This window comes from Acipenser ruthenus, chromosome 8 (genome assembly GCF_902713425.1).
Source record: "Acipenser ruthenus chromosome 8, fAciRut3.2 maternal haplotype, whole genome shotgun sequence".
Taxonomy (NCBI): Eukaryota; Metazoa; Chordata; class Actinopteri; order Acipenseriformes; family Acipenseridae; genus Acipenser; species Acipenser ruthenus.
In genome coordinates, this window is record NC_081196.1 from 43320223 (window position 1) to 43341163 (window position 20941).

Here is a 20941-nt window from a genome sequence, read left to right on the forward strand (position 1 = left end):
GGCCCTTGTGCCCCTTTGTTTGTGTTATTTAGCTATTAAACTGCAGCTTCCTTGCCTCTGAGTCTCTTTCCTGCCGCTATCCTGTCACAGTCATTCAAAAAGCAGTGAGAAGTTTCACATAAGGATAATTAGCATATATAGCATGATCAGTGTGTGTTGATTACTACTGTACTTAATGAATTCAACAGCCATGACCTACACCAACAGTTCTGTATGCTTATACAGACAAATGGATAGACACCACAGTAGCTTGAGAATGTCCTTGTTTTATCTTAATTGGATAAGTGGCTCTCTAGATATATGTAAAACAGTCGCCTCCACTATATGCATACCCAGAAGGGGATAATGACAAAATGAAACGGTGATATCTGGAATTTATACATTGCACAACAAGAGCTGTTACACACATAGAGATAGCTATACAAACATGACATAGCTCTGGAGCTGTGAGTTAATTGTGTCTGTTTGGCTTTGGTGGTGCAATATGATGGGTTGACTTGAGTACTGGATGCCTCAGTATGAAATGCACTCTATTAAATTATGCCATTAAGAAGCTGAAGCTGTGATAATCTCACTGAACTTTACTTCAAAACCAATAAGGCACTAAATTACTAATCCTATATAATTATAGATTCCATCGCATATTTTATCCACCATGGCAAGAGTGTACTTATCACGCTTCTACTGAGAGGAAACTAATTAGTGTTGCAGAGATGAATAAAGATGAATAAACCCTTTACCCTTCCTATTGCTTTTTACTTTCATGTGTATTAGTGGGGGTGAATGTCCATGGGAGAATTGCGAATTGCTGTGTTACTGGGGGTATTATTCCCAAGCTTTTCTTACAAAGAGTAGGAGGATTTAACCTATTGACTGCCACCTGTTATATTTTTTCCTTTAAGGTCTAAAAGTTAATTGATTTCTTTTACACCAACATTTATTTTGATTAACACCTAAAGTGGTACCTAGTACATTCCATGGCAGTCAAGTGGTTAACTGGCTTTGCCATAAACTGTAACAGTGTAAGAAACTCAAGACACTTTGGCAAATGCATTCCATCCAAGGATGCTGTGGTTCTCAATTTCAAGTTCTAGTACACTCAAGGACAAACAGCCTTCATAACTCCAAGAATGACAACACGCATGCCAAAAAGGGGCATTTTTCTCATTGCCCACACCTCTGCCCTCAGCAGCTCAGCTCTGCTACCAAGTCATGTGGTTCATTATCCCGTCCCAGGAGGAAGCACCAAGTAGACAGGCTTGCTTCTGCAATCTGGCTCTTGAATGTCAGCACACTGCTATGCTAGGATCGGTTGTCAGTCTGACCAGCAGCACTGACAAACTATGAACTCACAGTCCCTCTTACTCTCTTGATGATGAAAGTACCCATGAATGTTTAACCAGTGCTATCATCTACACGCCTGTTCACAGGAATGGGCTGAAACAAATACAAGTTCCGAATTTAATACCCACCCTAATGGTGGGATGCTTGGATAAACACCTCAGACTTCACCCTCTGGGTTTATGTAGCATCCCACCCCTTGGTTGGACATTAAATGGTCTTATAAATTACCCCGATTGGTGAATACAGGTCAGACAGGGGTGTTGATATTACAGCATACCACCATTAGCTGGCACTTCTTTTCAAAAAAGGGTTGAATCACTAGTGTATATCCATAAGCCACTAGCCTTTAAAAAAAACAAAAAAAAACACAGCCATAATGGAAGTTATCGCAATAAACATGACTGATGAGATTTATGTAAATGATGACCTTTTGGGATAGCGAAATGTACATATTGAATGAGTCTGAATTGGACACCAATGATTAATTAAAGTTGTGAAAAAAAGCAAAAGTAAGTATTCAAATCAATTCAAAACTCGCATTCTGATCGCTCTGCTCCTTCTCCCTGAACTCTGTCAGAACTACAGCGTTTCCTTATCCCGTTCTGCAAATACATAGTTTATACATTCACCTTTTTTTAAAGATTTGGGTCACTCTTAAAAGAGACTTTGGTGGTTAAATAGATGTTTTGTTGCCACTGCCCCCATTCTTCTCCTCTGGACTGTTGCATCTCCTGCCCTGTCTGCTGCCATTGGTCCCATACCCTGCGCAGCGGTGTGATCTGATGCAGAATGTTCATAAATGCATCTCGACAATTCCTGTCATACCTTTCTCTCCACATCTTCTGCTGTGCCTGCATTGTTTTAAATGGTTTCTTAACACAGGCCCAGTCAGTCTGATAAGTAACCGTTTATTTCATAAGGCAAATACCGTCTTTCTCACCACTGTGAAGCGGTAGCACAAATTTGGTATGGATACCTCCTGTCACTACCCTGGATAACAAAGTACGATTAAAAAAAAAAACCAGCACTGTCCCCTGATGCTGCTGCAGCTCTTGAGGAAGGGTCTGTGTGATTTAAAGTACAACGAATCAAATAAAGAAAAACTGCACTTTCAATGGCAATGTTCAACTGAACATTTATAAATAGTTTTATTTTTTATTTTTTTATTAATGCATTTTTGGTTTTATTTTAAAAAAATGTTCTATGGAACTACTTTCTCTTTGCTATTTTTTTTTTTTCTTTCTTCCAATTTAGTTAGTTTCCCATTTTATAAGCACAATACAGCACTTCAGGGTAATATCACCAACCCCTGGGCGTTTGAAGAGTATATCACACACCCTGACATGTCTTATTGCTTACATATCACACACAACCCTGTGCATTATTCTCTGTACATCATTTTTGTATGTGGTGTGCATGTGAATAAGGATTTAATAATTATCTTAATGAAAATACATTGGATATGGTATTTTATTGATAGTAATTCTGCCTTGTTTCTTGAAATTATTTAATTGGATACATAGATTTTAAGACTCAAGAGGTCTATGGATTAGAGCAGGGGATCCCAAACTGTGGTCTATTAATAGCGAAAAGCAGGCGCCAGCAGCAGCTGAAACTGTAGAAAAATAAAGTGTAGCAAGGTAGTATTAGCAGACAAATCAAAGCAGAAATGCACAAATCAGAGCTAAAAGATTGCCTTCCTGTAGGTGGGATGTAGAGAGAGAACTCTGACAATTGGCAGTGTTAAGGTCATGTGATCGCTCTGCTGGCAGATGTAAAAAGTGTGTTCAGTATTAATAAAATTACAGTATGTCGAATCCGCTACCAAAGAATACGTTTTGCAAAGTATAAAGAACAAAAAAGACGGCTACAGGAGTTTGAATGCATTTGTACCGTGGCCTCAGCTTTGAGGTGCTGGAATGGGTTTTTTTCTTTTGTAGAAATGTTTTCATACTAACTTTTGTACATGATAACATTCATTTAAAAATTCAATGGATGCCTATGATGAATACGTTTTTGTGACTAATTAGCTACAGTATTAACATTTAAAATATTGGGTACTTTGATATATGTTTCAATATTAACTAAATCAAGTTATTAATCAAACTCATAAATCTTGTTACATACCGGTAATTGATTGATTAAAATGTTTGGATATACTGCTATTTTACTGATTACTGGCTCGTTCATAGTCGTCTTAAAATAACGCTAGAATATGTTTTGTTGGATAACAATAATAAAAAAAAAACGTTTTTTACTAATCCATATATTACTGCAGATGGATTTATTTTCATAAGTTTTCTTTTGGTTAAGTGGCGCGGGGGGGGGGGGGGTGTTGCAAGCCAACTGAATGTGATTTTTCATCTTGTATTTGGTTGTACAGAGTAACTTCTGCAAGGCTCTTGTTTCTTTCTGTATTGTGCACATTAGTTTTTTTGTGCGTTACAGTTCAGCGTGAGAGATAACGGCTGGACTAGTTACACAGTGTTCAGAAATTAGCATTTAAGAGTTATGTTCTTGTGCACATTGTACTGGTTTTACTCAAAAGTGATTCCTGTTCAGGTATTTATGAATGGGAATAATAAGAGACATGCACTTCTTTCTTGTTTGATGACCAAGAAAAATAACTGCATTTCTAAAATGTTCAGTTATACAAAGGTACCTAATTTAAAGGTTTGATAAAAACTGTTTAGTTTTTGCAATTTATTTTATTTACTAAAATTAAAGTGTTTCAAAAAAAAAAATTTGAAACACTTTAATTTTTAATTGCATATTCTGTGTGATTTCCATCTTTCACAATATTTATTAAAAAGAATAAAGGACAGTTTAGATTAGGTTTATTTATAATAATGTTACAAGTTTAAACATATAAAATGTTTTTAATTAGCTTCTTTAATCGATTTGATTTTTAATTTTTAATTAATTTATGTTAAAGCGCTGAAGTCCCTGAATTGGACACTTCTCGTATGCTGGTGGATTCTTGTTCCAGCACTCTTAAATTCCCTTTAGAACTTGGAGTGGGGCTAATGATCATAGTTAACCAAACAGAGTACAGTGCTTTACTATACTTATCTATGATTTGCCATGCTTATCTGCACTTTACTATAATTACTGAGTTACAGTACTATAAGGGGTTAATAGCATTAAGTTGGACTCCATTGTGTCTATGGCTGCCACCTGCTCTGTATGTCAAAAACAACTCTGGTTGAAATGTAATCAACTCATAATTATCCACTGTGCAGGGATACCTGACATGTGCCGTTAATTCATAAATTAAATGAAAACAGATACAAAAGGCTGGCTGCCATGTGATAACGCAAACATTTTTTTACTGATCTCCACCAATCATGACAAAATGCAGTCAAGCATGGGCTGTAATCCAAACCAGCCCTGCAGTGCTGTAGTAAAAGTTAGAAATAATTATATTCATGTGGCATCTGGAAGCCTGTCCCTTCAGCATGTTTCATTTCTCCTAGATCATACCATTTCAAGGAAAAACAGACGTATCTACATGCATTGAATGACAATCCCTTTCACAAAAAATCTATTTATTTTCCAGAACAAAATAAAAGTTTGCAGATGTTTAAATCCCCTCCAATTCATTTTTTTAAAATATTTTTTGTTACTTTAAATTCTCCAGATTATTTCAACACAAGCCTTTCATGCTCCAAGGATTCATTACAGCCTTTCCCATAGGAGGGTGCTTGCCAAAGTAGAAAAAAATACAAATCGCTGGCATCTTTATTACACACCCATCTTTGCAGGTTTAAGAAAGAAGTGCAATTTAAAAGGGGTTGGTTTTTAACAAAAAAGGAAGCCCTTGGGCAATATTCTTTGGTCTTATAGTATCAATTACCAAGGTCAGAACACAATGCATATAACAAAAGCAGCATTCATCTTTTAAATGTTTTTTAAATAATGACACCAGCAGTATCATTCCCTTTTTCAATAAGTCTTGGCAATTAGTACAGCGTGTGACTTTGATGTAATTGGTATTTTGTCATTGGCCATTGGCCTTAACCTCTTCTCCTCTATAGGTACTGCCCTAGGCCTTTGTTTTGATCTTGCCACAATAACCTGTTTCAAGACCATATTGCACATGTTAAGGTTCATGTCTTACCAAGACATATGGCCTAACTGATTCTGTACAGCACCTATCCTTGTCTGGGTAAATAAGAGGGGGCAATATTCACTAAGATCTGACTTGTGAGGCATTAGAAGAACGTTTTTTCAAAGTTTGATATTGATTAAACTATTCTACACTGACAGCCTAGAACAGTTTTGTTACCCAATAGACTTTTCAAAAACACTAACAATAAAACAAAAAAACCTACTCAAACGTCCATTATATGATTAATAAACAGCTTTACATATACTTAATCCGAATGTTATAAAGTGTGACTCACAGATGACACACCTCAAAAAGCTGTGCAATAATGATAAGCAAGTCTTGAGTAGTTAGGACAATCATAGGGGATCCGTGTGTACAGCTGCCCGTCACAGAACACTAATGCATTTCAATTTGACAAGAGGGTGTGCTTGAAGTTACAGTCCAACAGACCTCATCATTGTTTGATGCAGATGAGGGAGCGGTGTTTTTCAAGGCCACTTAGCAATCAACTGAGTCAGCAGACCTCAGATGGATTATAACCTGCCTCCTTACCCCCCCCCCACCCCCCACCCCCCACCCCCCACTTTACAGAAGCAGATTAGTTGACACTTTCTTTTGCTGTCATGAAGCTAGGAATGATCAGTCTGAAAGTTAAAAGATACAGTCATACAAAAGGCTGAAACAAACAATTACAGGACTGCTGAAAAGAACCACACAGTCACACAGCCTGTGAGTATGCTTGCAGTAGTACAGTTATGGCCAAAAGTTTTGCATCGCCCTATAGCATTAACTAATTTTGCTTCATGAGATCAAATGAAACCTGCTGAATAATGTTACGTTAACATATTGAACTGCATACCGCTTTGTAGTTTTCCTCTGACTTAATGAAAAACTGACACATTGAAAAATTTGACATTTAAAAATCTAACATGAAATACTGTACTACTCTGTTAGACTTTTGCAATATTATTTTGTAGTTTCTTTGATTACATTAGCTAAATAAATTATCTAAATTATGTTCAGATTGTTTAAAAAAAAAAAAAGATGTCTCAAACCAATACTAAAATTCTAGGTGAAGCAAAATGTTTGGCCATAGCTGTATGTTGAGGGTGTAAAGCATGATAGGTGATGGGTTTTCATGTTAACTGTATTGGTCCAGTGATGAACAAAATTGAAGCACAGTGATACCTTTAATTGGACTACATTGAAAATATACAAGCTTCCGAGACAAAATATTGTACAGTAGGTACCTAGGTAAGAGGTGGTAGGAGTATTTGAGAACAAATAGTGTAGATTACATTTAAAAAAGGAATTAGTGGTGTATGACAAACAGCTGCAGTACATTGTGTGATTAGCTGTCCTGCTCAGGTTGACCAAGTGGGGTTATTCTGCCTTGTATGTCGGTGATTTAGGTCAATAATTATTTTTGATGGAAAGCCCTTGAAACTTGAAGACCTTAAAATGAGACCTATTTATCTAGGCCATCCCCCACACAGAGACACATGAGGTGCAATATGTGGTTTTGTATCATCACCACAAATGAAAGAAACACTTCCCAACAATTTGGGTATGTTTTTATATGATGTATTTAATAAAATCAAGTACTAGTAACTAAATGATGCATGGTGAAAATACCAGATTTTTACTGGGTGTTTTCTGTACAGTAACCGAATAAACATGCTTGAGATATCCCATACAATCAAAAACAAGAAAGGCCCTGTTTCTGTTCGATGAGAATTATACAAAAGTGCGTTTTCTTATGCACCCTTCTAAAACAACCGTTAATATTTTTTTTTTAACCACTAATGCCATTTCAACCAATGAGTTTACATTCCGTATACAGTACTCACATAATTAGCGCTCTTTTCAGGCAATTGTGCAGCACTACGTGTCTGGGAGGAATGATGCCATAGCACCCTAATAAAGGCTGTTCTTAGCAATTTTGTTGCAAAACTGTAGGACCGACGAGATACAATTAGCAAGGTGGTACAAACAAACAAAAAAAATCCCTGCTGGCCAATTTATCAACACTCCAGCATAAGCTCACTACCATTCCATTCTGGACAAAACAGAAAAACATCCCTAAAGATATAAAGAAAACAACCTGAGGCGACTTAGAATTGACAGAGCACAACGCTTGAGAGCTTGAGAGCCTAGTCGCCAAAACAGTCTCCTGGAATAAAAAGTTCACAAACCTTGACCGGGGAACTGCGTATGGCTGTCGGTAGGTCACGGATGGCTATCCCGGGAGAGGAGGCAGAGATACCGGCTGCGCATCCCAGGGAAGCCCCTGTAAGTGACAGTCTCCCTCCGTTCCTGGGTCTCTGTTTAATACCGTCCAGCAGTCTCACCAGTAGGATGTTAGCAGGCAGCTCGTCCACGCCACAGTCCACCAGTATTCGGCACTCTGGGCATCGCAACTCGTTGCGAGAGCTCAAGATGTTTTCCAGGCAGCGGCGGCAGAAGGTGTGCTGACAAGGCAGCACCTTGGCGGTGGTGTCCAGCCGTTCCAGGCATACCGAGCACTCGAGCAAATCCAAGAGCGACGACTCGTCCATTTTAGTGAATAATAATAATAATGGTAACGGCGTTTTTTAGTTCCACGTACGATACATTGAAACCAACATACAACATACTGGCGAGAACTCCAGTATGAGCCTCAATTGTGCAATGAAAGAGGTCAAAGACCCTCACAGCAACGTCTACACGCACGGCAATATGAAACTGTGCATCAGAATAAACGAAGTGAGCATGTAGGATTATCTGAAGAAGTGCTCACTGTTCTCCTTTGAAATCCATTCCACTGCTTAAAACTATTGAGCAACATTCCAATGCGTGCTCCTTTTCCAGGTGTTTTTCATACCTTAATAAAGCGAACGAGTACACCATCACCACTATAACCAGACAATGTTTATGCCAGCTGATTATGTGCTGCTTTTGCTGCTGATTTTAACGATTGTGCAAAGCAGTCCAGTGGCTCTCTAGCACACTCTCTCGCTCTAGTCTTACGCGTAATCAGATCCTGAACGTGAAATAATGGTGTTCTGCTCCTTCATCGCAGAGTAAACTGAACCGATCTGCCTCAGTCTCTGCTTTCACTCTCACTTTTCATACTACAATACTGGAAGGCAATTCACACACACATCCACTGGTTAGGAACCAGGAAAATTCAGCAACATCTGGGGGAAAAAAGGTACACGTAACATATTTTTGATGAAATCGTATTTATTAAGTATTGTTTTAGAACACACACACACACACACACACACACACACACACACACACACACACACACATATATAGATATAAATGTTGGTCAATAAAAATCTTTAAAAAAAACCCAAAAACATTCATATTTCACACATTATCTGACCTGGCTACAATTTTCCACTTCTTTTCCACTTGGGAAACATATTACATAGTTGTTGTTTTTTTTAATTTAATTTAATTTTATTGGTTTTTTTTTCAGCTGCGTTTCATCATTTATAACGTCTTGCGATGCACTCACTTTCCATGGCTTGCATTAAATAAGAAATGTTTTATTTTAATTATCACAAAAACACTGCAAGATGCGAATCAGATGAAGCTGTCTAACTTCCTATCTCTTAAGAACAATACAGTACCTGTTCTTTTTGGTACGCTACTGACATAGCTGAGGCTCATGCAATTGCATATTGACAGCGTTACCTGATGTAAAATGCACCTCCAAACGATAGCTTGCTTTGTTTATCCCAGATTTCATTAGAATTGAGTTTCCAATTACAGAACCTCCGGGCAGTATCAGAGCAACGGAAATACGTACCAGAAGACCTCTGCAGCTTAGTTGTTTGGTTGCCATGTGAGGAGAAAATCCATGGAAATATACATAATATTTCTAACAATGGTATGCCATCTAGTGGACATATGGTAAAATGCATTCACTAAAACAAGACATCCCAAAAAAAAACATTTAAAAAGGATGCTCCATGTAACACCTGCGTAACATTAATTGGAAAAGGTTTATTTATTCATTTTAATTTATTTTTCAATAATTAATATTATCAAGAATATTTTCTTTTGGTCTGTAGGAATTGTATTATTATTATTATTTATTTATTAGCAGACGCCCTTATCCAGGGCAACTTACAATTGTTACAAGATATCACATTATTTTTACATACAATTACATTATCTTTTACATACAATTACCCATTTATACAGTTGGGTTTTTACTGAAGCAATCTAGGTAAAGTACCTTGCTCAAGGGTACAGCAACAGTGTCCCCCAGCTGGGATTGAACCCACGACCCTCCGGTCAAGAGTCTAGAGCCCTAACCACTACTCAACACTGCTGCCCTCTTCCCTGATGGGTGGACAAAAAAAAAAGAAACTTCTATGTAGGTCGTATATGTAGGTCATATTTTTGGTGTAAATGGGGCTGCCCCTACTCACATGGGTGATTAATTTGTTCTGCAAATAGCACACTTTCATTATACTGAAATATACAAAATGTGCATTTCCCTATGAGTTTCAGACATGACGTACAATACATCAATTCTGACGGACTTCATTATCCAAGACTGCACAGATCAGTAAAATGGGAAACAGGCTGAAAGCGGAGTTGAAGTGTTGCTTAGCAATCACCAACAATTATCTGACTTACGGTTCTTCTGGTGAGTCAGACAAGTTTTAATTCTCTAACGATTGATTTTAAAGATCAACAGAAATAACTTCAAAATACCTTCTCTAAAATAAAAAAAGTGTTGCATAATCAAGTTATTTATAATTCCCATGTGAAAACCTTACAGTTTAGAGGTATACATTTAAATAACTTGAATGCCAAGATGCCAAGCTTATATTAAGCATATCGTCATTAATTAACCATATAATATGAACATATAAACCATATAATATGCAAAAACCGCCATTTTAAAAACAATATATTGCATCATTGTGTTCCCCATGGCGTGTTCTTCCATTACCAAAATTCAGCACATTGGCAAAATAAGCCACAGCATTGGAAATGATGGAAATGTGACACGAATTGACTTCATGCACAACACAACTCACAGATCAGATCAAACTCAAGAGCAGTGAATTTACCAGGGAAAAAAAGCAACAGAGCAACATACCACATGATTAGTGGAGCGATATATTGATTTTAAATACCGGTACATGCAGATGCAGATTTTGCGACCATTCGCCCACATTCTCTAATAAACAAACCAATGGTTTGTGGGAATGCGTATCGTATTTGGGTGCGTTAAAACCCTTTTTTCAAATGAATATACACATTTCATCTTTTGGGTATAATATAGTTGGATAAGAATGTTATGTCAGCAGTGAGTGTATGTTTGTGCCCAACATTTACATTTGCTTAAACCAGAGACTGCTTAGCATTCATGGAAGAAACCTGCTATTGTTAAATGGAATCAGCATGCATGAACAAGCTCCTTTTTATTCACTTACTTACTGTATGCATCAGAATTATAGACTGTGATTTTTCAACAAAAGTGCTGCCTCCAATTAAATAATAAGGGGAAATATGGACTTATTTCTATAGCTGTATTAAAAGCTACAAAAGTAAGCCCTGGAGATTTCATATTCTTCCTTGACAACAGAATATATGGCTTCATTACCACCCAAGTGCTCCTCTAGGCAACCTGCCGTACCAAGGGAACCAGAGGGATTTAATTGCATCTTTTTGTTTGCTTTCTCTACATATTGAGCATACACACATTCTCTGGCCTGTCAAACAGATTCGCCTTGGTGCAATGTAAGAGCACAGAAAGCTCTAAAGCTCCAGTATGTTTGGATAGAGATGTTCTACACAGGACTGAGTGCACTGTGGGATTGAGCTAGTGGTAAGAGCAGCTGGTCCATTCTGTCCTGGACCTCTCTTTAGCAGAGCCTGACTGCTGCATCCCCAAACATTACCGCCGTGCCACAGTCTGAACAGGAGTTATAAAACCAAGTTTTCGGGACAGAACGGCATCAAATATCCTTTGCTAATTGATTGTTTAGGCTTTGTAGCATAAATACTGTGTTCCCCATATGGTTGTGTTCACCAAAGTATATTCAGGTACACCCATTGTATAAATAGAGGACATTATATATATATATATATATATATATATATATATATATATATATATATATATATATATATATATATATACACACACACACTACCGGTCAAAAGTTTTAGAACACCCCCATTTTTCCAGTTTTTATTGAAATTTAAGCAGTTCAAGTCCAGTGAATAACCTGAAATGGTACAAAGGTAAGCGGTAAACTGCCAGAGGTTTAAAAAAAAAAGTTTAGGTTACTGTGGCAGGGCAAAAGCCCTGCACGTGTAAATAATGTATTGTATTGTGTGTATGTATAGTTTAAAAATATATATAGAATAAATGTGCACTAGATATGGCAGGTTTTTGCAGTTATAAATAAAGTTGTGAAGTTTTGAATTTAAGTTTGGCAGGGATGGGGTTAAATCCAACTCCATCTGCCAAATCCATGTGCAGAATGTGGCTGGGGCTTAATTGACTAATTGATGATCAATTAAGCCCAGCCACATGGTATAAAAAAGGAGCTGGAAAGCCAGTTCGGTTGTTTTTGTTTCAGCAAGCATGCAGCCTCACTATTGTGTGGAGAGCCAGTGTGAGTGAGTTGTATAGGGATTAATTTAGGGGATTTTGATCCCACCCCAGTTTATTTTAGTGTGTCAGAGTAGGATCTGGAGCGGGACCTCCCTTTTAGTGGGAGCAGCGCTAAGCCAGTGTGTGGCAAACTTTTGTTTTTAGCTGTTTCTCACTGTGTTTTGTTTTGCATTTTTTTTTAGCTCTTATTTTTATTACGCTGTGTCTGTGTATGTCCTCCTGCACTAGGGCTATCATTGCTGGTACCCTAGTGGCAGCCACCTGTCATAACATTTTGTTTACTTTAATAAAATCGTGACGCCTGAGTGGCATTGTCAGCTGCATCCCTCTGTCTCTCTCTCATCATTCAGCGGACACCCACAATTAAAGTAGCAGGTACGAAGACCCCCTGTTACAGTTACCAAAAACTGAAAAATAATGTACCTTTCAGAGTTATTCAAAAAGGCCTTTTTCAGGGAACAAGTAATGGGTTAACAACTTACAGCTGTTCTGCAGCAATGGAAGTAAATTAAGCCTTGAAAGTTGATGCTAACAATTCCTACAGGTGTCCCAACTTTTGCTGATTACTTACAAACCCTCTGTCTGTATAAAAGCAGTGTTGGAACAGACTGTGTTACTACACCCTCTTAAGCATTATTTGGACAGTATTGTACTGCAGGAAGTAGTATATTGCTCTCATAATGGCGAGAAAAAGGCAATTAACAAAAGAAGACAGACCATTATAACCCTTAAAAGTGTAGGTCTTTCCTTTAGAGAAATTGCAAAGAAAGCCAAGGTGTCAGTGAGTACAGTTTCCTACACCATCAAAAGGCACTTGGAAACTGGAGGAAACTCTGACAGGAAGAGGTCTGGCAGACCCAAAGCCACAACAGAATCAGAAGACAAGTTTCTGAGAGTCAACAGCTTGCGTGATAGGCGGCTCACAGGACAACAGCTTCAAGCACAGCGTAACACTGGTCGAAGTAAGCAAGTCTCAGTTTCAACTGTGAAGAGAAGACTTCGAGCTGCTGGTTTGACAGGTCGAGTGGCAGTAAGAAAGCCATTGCTAAGATGGCAAAATAAGAAAAAGAGGCTTGCCTGGGCCATGAAGCACCGCCAGTGGACTACTGAAGACTGGAAGAAGGTCTTATGGACCGATGAATCAAAATTTGAAATCTTCGGTTCATCACGCAGGGTTTTTGTACGCCGTCGAGTAGGCGAAAGGATGGTTCCTCGGTGTGTGACACCAACTGTCAAACATGGAGGAGGAAGCGTGATGGTCTGGGGCTCTTTTGCTGGATCCAGAGTCGGCGACTTGCACAGAGTGAGTGGCACCCTGAACCAAAACTGCTACCACAGCATTTTGCAGCGCCATGCAATACCCTCTGGTATACGCCTAGTTGGTCAGGGGTTCATCCTACAGCAAGATAATGACCCAAAACATACCTCCAGGCTATGTCAGAACTACCTTAGAAGAAAAGAACAAGACGGTAGGCTTCAAATCATGGAATGGCCAGCACAGTCTCCAGACTTAAACCCCATCGAGCTGGTTTGGGATGAACTGGACAGAAAGGTGAAAGCAAAGCAACCTACAAGTGCAACACATTTGTGGGAACTTCTGCAACAGTGTTGGGAAGAACTTCCCGAACAATATTTGATTTCCATTGTAGAAAGAATGCCACGAGTGTGTTCGGCTGTTAAAGGTGGCTACTTTGATGAGTCAAAAATTTAGATTAAATTAGATTTTGTTAAACAAAACGATTCCATGATTTCTTTTTTTTATCTCCAATTGTTTATTTATTCTATGCTTTAATTTCAGAGTACATTGAGACATTAAACTGCATAAATTTCAATAAAAACTGGAAAAATGGAGGTGTTCTAAAACTTTTGACCGGTAGTGTATATATATATATATATAAATTATATTATATATATATATAGGAGGAAAGATGTAGTCCAGGGGTGATGCAGGACTACATCCCCCAGAATGCCACAGTGTTGGAATTAGCCAGGATGGGAAACACCTGGGGGGCAGAGCAGCGCTTCGTAATGTTATGTAATATTCTGAGGCACTTACTCGGTGGGCGTTATAAAATGGCGGTTGTACAATAGCAGTGTGGTGGCTCCAATAGGGTATTACTGCAGCCTGCAGCTGCTGTCTCATAGCAGCTGTCTCATAGCGGAAGTTGAAGTTGTCACATGGTATGTAGTATGCAGTGGGCGGTATGGCAGTTGTATAAACAAGGAAGTACAGCTTAAAACTGTGCTTTCATTAATAACCAACAGAAATGCATTCATTATCACGCTAATTCGAAAATAATATGTGTAATGTTAAAATTCTATTGCACTTTAGCGTCCATCTGAATGGGGTATTTAACTGGGTAATGATATGTGATATCATTATCATGTTTCAAATGCCTGCGCTGGTATTTTCATGTAATTGCTTTTAATGTATGCTTGTTCTTATCTAAATACATTTTGTACCATATATTGTTTGTTTTGTTTACTTTCTCTGGCGGATGCTCCTTTGTTCCCTTACCAAAAAGTATTATAGTATACTACAGTACTTTATAGTAATACTATAGTCATTTATAGTATTTTATAGTAATACTATAGGACATCATAGTAGTATGATAGTATATTTTAGTACTTTATATTAATACTGTATGTCATAGCATTTTGTAGTACTTTAAGTACTACCTGTACTGTAATGCACTTATTAAGAGTTTCTGGGTTACCTGTAAACACCACTGCACCTTCTTCTACCTCATATGAAAATCCATCACACCCGATAGCAAGTTCACGATTACCAATTTAATTTAGTAATCGCCAATTATTTTATTATTTTCTCCGAATTTGGCATATCCAATTATTTTTATGCTCAGCTCACTGCTACCACCCCCACGCTGACTTGGGAGCGGCGAAGACGAACACATGCCGTCCTCCGAAGCGTGTAACGAAATGCGGAAGGTTGTGTAGCGTTCTCGGTTCCCGCAGGCAGGCGCATCACACTGGGCGAGGCAATCCACAAACAGGCAGAGGGCGGGCGCGAACCCGATACCTCTATCACTGAAGCATAGCGCCGATACCGCTGTACAAAAGAGCCGGCTCCGTTGCAAGGAGCGTATCGGGATTATGTCTCTGTGTGTGATTACGTCACCTACCAGCCCTACTGCTGCCTTCCCCCGTGCACGCTACAGTTGCAAAACAAAAAAACAACTGCTAAAGTCATTCACAGATGTATTCAAAGAATCGTTGAAGAAATACTTTATTTCGGGACCTGTGTGGGCAAAAGTTAGTGCTCCAAACTGGAGTTAGACTTGTTTTGTTTGTTTTATTTATCACAATTCCGAGTGACATGCAGCCTACTAATTTATTCTGAATGACATCAGCAATCTTATGAAGCAGCATTTCCTCCTACAGTAAGTGTAGCGAATCTTTAGAACATTTATTAGCGTTCATGATTTTGTTTGATCAGATGCCACGCCATGGCAGAGCAACTGATTGAAACAAGGAGGATATAAGGTACGTTCTGCATTATAAAGTAAAGCAGAGCCAGTAGGAAGGCAGCATGGTCATGGTTTCCATTTGTTCCATTTTTTTTTCATTAAAGCTTTCTTGTTATAATGTAAAACATAAATGTTTCAGTCTTTTAACTAGGGAGCTGTACTCAAAGAGAAAAACATGTGATTCCTTAATGAATATTCTTAGCCAAAAATGTGCCTATAAAAAATACTACACACTCTGAATGTTAATGCCATCAGCATTCATGACATATTTACCAGATTTATGTGCAGGAGTCTCCTATAAAGAAGAGTGCATAGTAGGAAAATACTTAGTCCAGGTATGGTAGCACACAGGTACTGAAGTAGTGCTCCAGTGTGTATTGGTTTATTGTGATAACTTGGTATGTCAAATTAAAAATGTCAAAAGAAAATCTGAGGCCAACAAAATTATATCAATATATCTTACGTTATATTTACTAGAATTATTTTGTTAAGTCAAGCAAGCACCACTCAAGGCATGTTTCTGAATATGGCTGTTAATGTTCCAGTGAACCTGTTGCCGTGGTAACCCAACCACAGTGGTAATATTCATTTAATGAAGCATATCTGCCCATCGGCTGCTATCTGCTATCATTTGGTTATAGTTTCTGTGATGTGTCAACTGAAATCCGTTATTTATTTGAACACTCAACTGCAGACTCTTTTTGTATTATAGAAAAGAAAACTTAATTCAACAGAATACAACATACTCTCTATATAGGTAGGTGGAACAGAGGTATTCTGTTACTGAGTGGGTATCCGCTATTTGCAGTTTACAAACAAATCATGTGACACTACCAGCAATGTTAGCGCACGGAGGACATATGTTCAGGCATACAAAAAAGGCTAAAATAAAACACTTTTCAGAAACTAGAAAATAAAAAAAAGTTGACCACACAGTCATCAAGCTCCCTGATCCTTCCTCTGTAGACTTGGGTGAGATTAAAATTCTCTAAACTATCCCTATGGTACACACTAGGATTCCAGTTAATACACACAGTAATCCTAGTTCTGATGATCTCAGTATACACACGGTGAGCATGCATTTGTGGCCAGGGTTAATTGATAAGTGTCAGCCTTAAGGCATAATTCGGGGGCGTGGGAGAGGGCCTCTTTCCCACTATGATTCCTATCCTTACCTCAATTCTGCTTTGATGCAGCCTTTCCCGAACACTCTGGCCAAGTCAGTGCGCACAGTTCCAGGCGAAAGGCCCTCCTCGCACCCGAATCCCATCTTTTATTCCTGACTCCAGGTACATGCCCGCCAAAACGTCAGTTCTGGGGTGGGGGGGGCGAGCAGGAACTCTCTTTGGCTATCTCACCTGTCAATCTATACTCTCCTATAAAAGCTTCATCACAACTCCTGGGTTTCGTCTTGTGTTTGCCTTTTCCTCCTCCCTACTCCTCCACTTCCTTCTATACCGCAAAGCAAATGCACAGGGCTTCCTCTGGGGGCCAGTGAAGCTCACTCCCCCTGCCTCAGGTTCTGGCCACTCCGCCCATATGCCAATACGACAGAGGCTCTCCCGGGAAGCCAGAGGGGACCCCGGCCACACCTGTACTTTCGCAGCTTATGCGCTCTGTCTCTACATAGGCTCTATCCTAATCCTGTCTATACTAGCCAAGCTCAACTCTCGCAGATCTGGCCTCTAACTGTCTTCTTATTCACAGGTTCCTGTCTAACTCTTTATGTTTCCAGGTCTGAGACCTTTCTGCCCTTTGGGAAGTCAAGTCAACCCAGGCTACTAGAACGTGGTCCTCCAAGCAGTAGGGGCTCTCCTCGTCCTATATGTTTTCAGTTCCAACCACATGGAACCTCTGCGCTCTCATGGGTATCTGTTTCCCAGACCGAGCGAGGAAGCTCCTCTAGGTCCTCCGAGTAGTGAGAATTATGTCTGTCCTGTCTGTCTTCTAACACTCAGCCCTCATATGCGCCCTGTGAATCAATTAGTCAATCAACACCTGGACATATGCTGCACATTAATTTCAATCAGGCAGGGAGGGAATTCTAACCTCCCAGCCTTGCCATATTTAACGCAAACTTCTTTTCCCAAACTTTCAAATTAAGCACATTTTCTTTACAAATTGAACAAAAACACATTATTTACAAGTGCAGGGACTGAGCCCTGCCATAGTAGGGTTACCATATCTATATATGCCCGTTTTTATTTATTTTTCAGTATACAATGTTGAAACTACAGTTATTAATTCTTAAGGGTTGTCTTTCTGTAAAGTTATTTATGGCTGAAAGTGCTAAGTTCAAAAAGCTTTATGTCAAGAAATCAAAATGAGAATGTATATTACTTGTAGTTCCAAGTTTATGCTTGCCCATCAGTATTAACTTACGTACCCTACAGCAACCAGCTATGTCGTGTTGGGTACAGCAATGCCGAGAATAAAGACATTTTTATTTTCAGATTTTAGACATGACTGAAAGATATTAAAATGCTTTACCATGTCTTCTATGACAGGTCCTGCGGGTTAGCCTGTTTTTCAGCATTTGTTGCAACCTGAAAATGAACAACAAAGGGTTTTTCCAATCGCTTATGTGTACTTTTCCTTAACATGTCTAATAATTCTGAAATGCTCGGTTATAAATGATAGTTGGATTTCGTATGAATAATTTTATGACCACAGCCTCCAGCTGTTCATCTTCTATGCAGGTCGTTCAGCAGTAATGGGTCACTGGTTGTGTTGTTATTTCCATATGTGGTGAACATGGAACTGCTCTATGCAGGCTACACTCCTGGTAGCATTTTATGTGTCAGATGTGATTATGTGTGAACTAACACATATTGCACTGAAGTATGCATTCATTCACATAAAAGCAATTCAGTAAATGATGTAGCTCTGTCCACAGACCTGTGGGTGGCTGCATTAGATTCCATGGGTGATGTTCAGCACGAACCACGACCCAGACCACCAAATACTTCCTTTACCCAGCAGGGGTCAGTCTCATACCCTCAACCATGTTTTCCACTTGACCCACCAGCATGCTGCAATATTGAGGCCTAACCACAAGAATTCATAATGAATTAAAGTGTATGCAAAGAGTATGCAGTATGGGTTCCAGAGTGGCTCACATGGCAAACCGCTTGGCGTGCAGGGTGAGTCATGCTGTCAGGGGAGTGCAAGTGCGTGTCCTAGCAATGCAAAGTCGACAATCTTTGCTGAGGATTCTGTAAGGAGTGTTGCGCTACAGCGGCCGCCAAATGGTCAAGTGCCTGGTCAGCTCAAGTGGCTGGGCTTTTGTTGTGGGGTGTTTCTGCAGTGAGGGAACATAATTGGACATTCTAAATTTGGGAGGAAAAAAAATAAGAATATGGAAAAGTAGACAAGTAGAAAATCTGGGGATAATTTTTAGGCTCAGTTTGTTAAATGGGTCACACAAAAATAAGAAACATAATGAAACTAACCACTAGAGACCTGAAATTCTCATAAAACATGTAACGTTCATAATGATATTTCAGTAATGAGAGTGGGTAAGGGTGAGTGATAGAGATAGGGTTAGGGTCAGGTTTGGGTCGGAGATAGGGTTAAGTTGCAGCTAAGGTTAGGGTTGGGCTTAGGGTTAGGGTTAGGGATGGAGCTAGGGTTAGGGTTAGGGTTAGGGCTGGAGTTATAAATCAGTCTCAGAGGCAGATCTGACTTCAATGCAGTTTTGCTTCTGGGGCAGATTTAAAAAAAGTGCACACCAATGACATTACACAGGGGCGACACTTATTTAAAAAATGCATCTTCCTCCGAGGAAGATCTCCCTCTATAACAAAGATGATTCTATTGAATCATCTTTGTAATGTAATGTGACACAGTAATGTGAACTTATTTGTAAACCCAAAGCTCTGGGTTGGAATCCTACGCATCTCACTAAAAAGAAAAACATTCTGAAAAGAAAACAATGAGGTTGGAACTCCTTGCCTTATTTCCTTGTTTTTTTTTTGCCGATATGCAATAAAACTCACAGACATGAGCTTGTCAAATAAGTCTTAAACCTACTTAACCCTTTTTCCAACATTTTCACATGTGTAACCCTGTTTGAATATGCTACATGTCAAGTAAATGAGCTGGTGGTGCTGTACAGAAAATCACAAACCATGTACCTGAGGCTAGACACAGTTGTCACTGAATTATTTACTAAGGACTGCCAAACTGAGAGGCACATTTTTTTGAGCAAGAAGGAAATATATTGGGAAATTGTACGTTTATACAATCGACTTAGTGAATGTGAAGCAATGTTACTTTGAAATCAATTAATATTCTGTAAGTTGATGATCCAAATAAATATTGCTTCATGTGTTATTATATCTGACCATGAACACTTCACATGTTCAAAGTCACAGGTGTTAAGATTTATTATTTATTTCTTAGCAGATGCCCTTATCCAGGGCGACTTACAGTCGTAAACAAAAATACATTTCAAGAGTCACAGTACAAGTAATAATACAATTAAGAGCAAGATAAATACAATGACTTTGGTTCTGGGAAGTACAAGTATGGCAAAATACGATTCAATAACGGAGCAGATAACAGTGTCAGTTAGTTACATCAGGATATAATTAAATACAAAATACTACAGATTAAATAACACTTGACAGATTACAGTACTCTAAAGTACAGGATTTAATGCAGTCCAATCGGGGGCAGATAAGAGCAAGAAAAGCGCTTTTAAGGAAGAGTGATAAGTGTCCAGAGGGAAAAGGAGTTCTACAGGTGCTGTCTGAAGAGGTGAGTTTTGAGGAGGCGACGGAATGTGGCCAGGGACTGGGCAGTCCTAACATCTGTAGGAAGGTCATTCCACCACTGCGGGGCGAGGGTGGAGAAGGAGCAGGCTCTGGAGGCAGGGGAGCGTAGAGGAGGTAGAGACAGTCTTCTAGTGCAGGAGGAGCTGAGAGGTCAAGTGGAGGTGTAGGGAGAGATGAGGGTCTGGAGATAGCTGGGTGCAGTCTGGTCAAGGCATCTGTAGGCTAGTACAAGAGTCTTGAACTGGATGCGAGCGGTGATCGGGAGCCAGTGGAGCGAGCGGAACAGTGGAGTTGCGTGGGAGAAGTGAGGCAGAGAGAACACCAGGCGAGCAGCGGAGTTCTGGATGAGCTGGAGCGGATGAGCTGGGGTGGCGGACGCAGGGAGGCCAGCCAGGAGGGAGTTGCAGCTTGCAACTAGCAACTAGCTACTTTTTTTAAACAGTCTCTGGTTATAATGGGTATTATAAGACAAGCAGAATATCTCTCCTATTCCTTTCATTGGGATTCCAAATCCTCACTCGAAAGCAGTAACACACAACAGCATGTTCAAATATGGTCCAATATCCTCACTTGTTAGCCAACG

General features: G+C 39.2%; 1 protein-coding gene across 1 annotated transcript in view; it reads right to left on the minus strand.

The window, feature by feature from the left end:
* LOC117406638 (E3 ubiquitin-protein ligase SH3RF3-like) overlaps positions 1-9258 on the minus strand; it is a 138231-nt gene extending 128973 nt beyond the window's left edge. The window contains exons 1-2 of the mRNA XM_034010817.3: positions 9143-9258; positions 7651-8634 (exon numbers count right to left, since the gene is read on the minus strand). Coding sequence (XP_033866708.2) covers positions 7651-8013 — 363 coding nt within the window. The 5' untranslated portion in view covers positions 8014-8634; positions 9143-9258. The remainder of the gene's footprint in view (positions 1-7650; positions 8635-9142) is intronic.
* Between the last annotated feature and the right edge of the window lie 11683 nt (positions 9259-20941).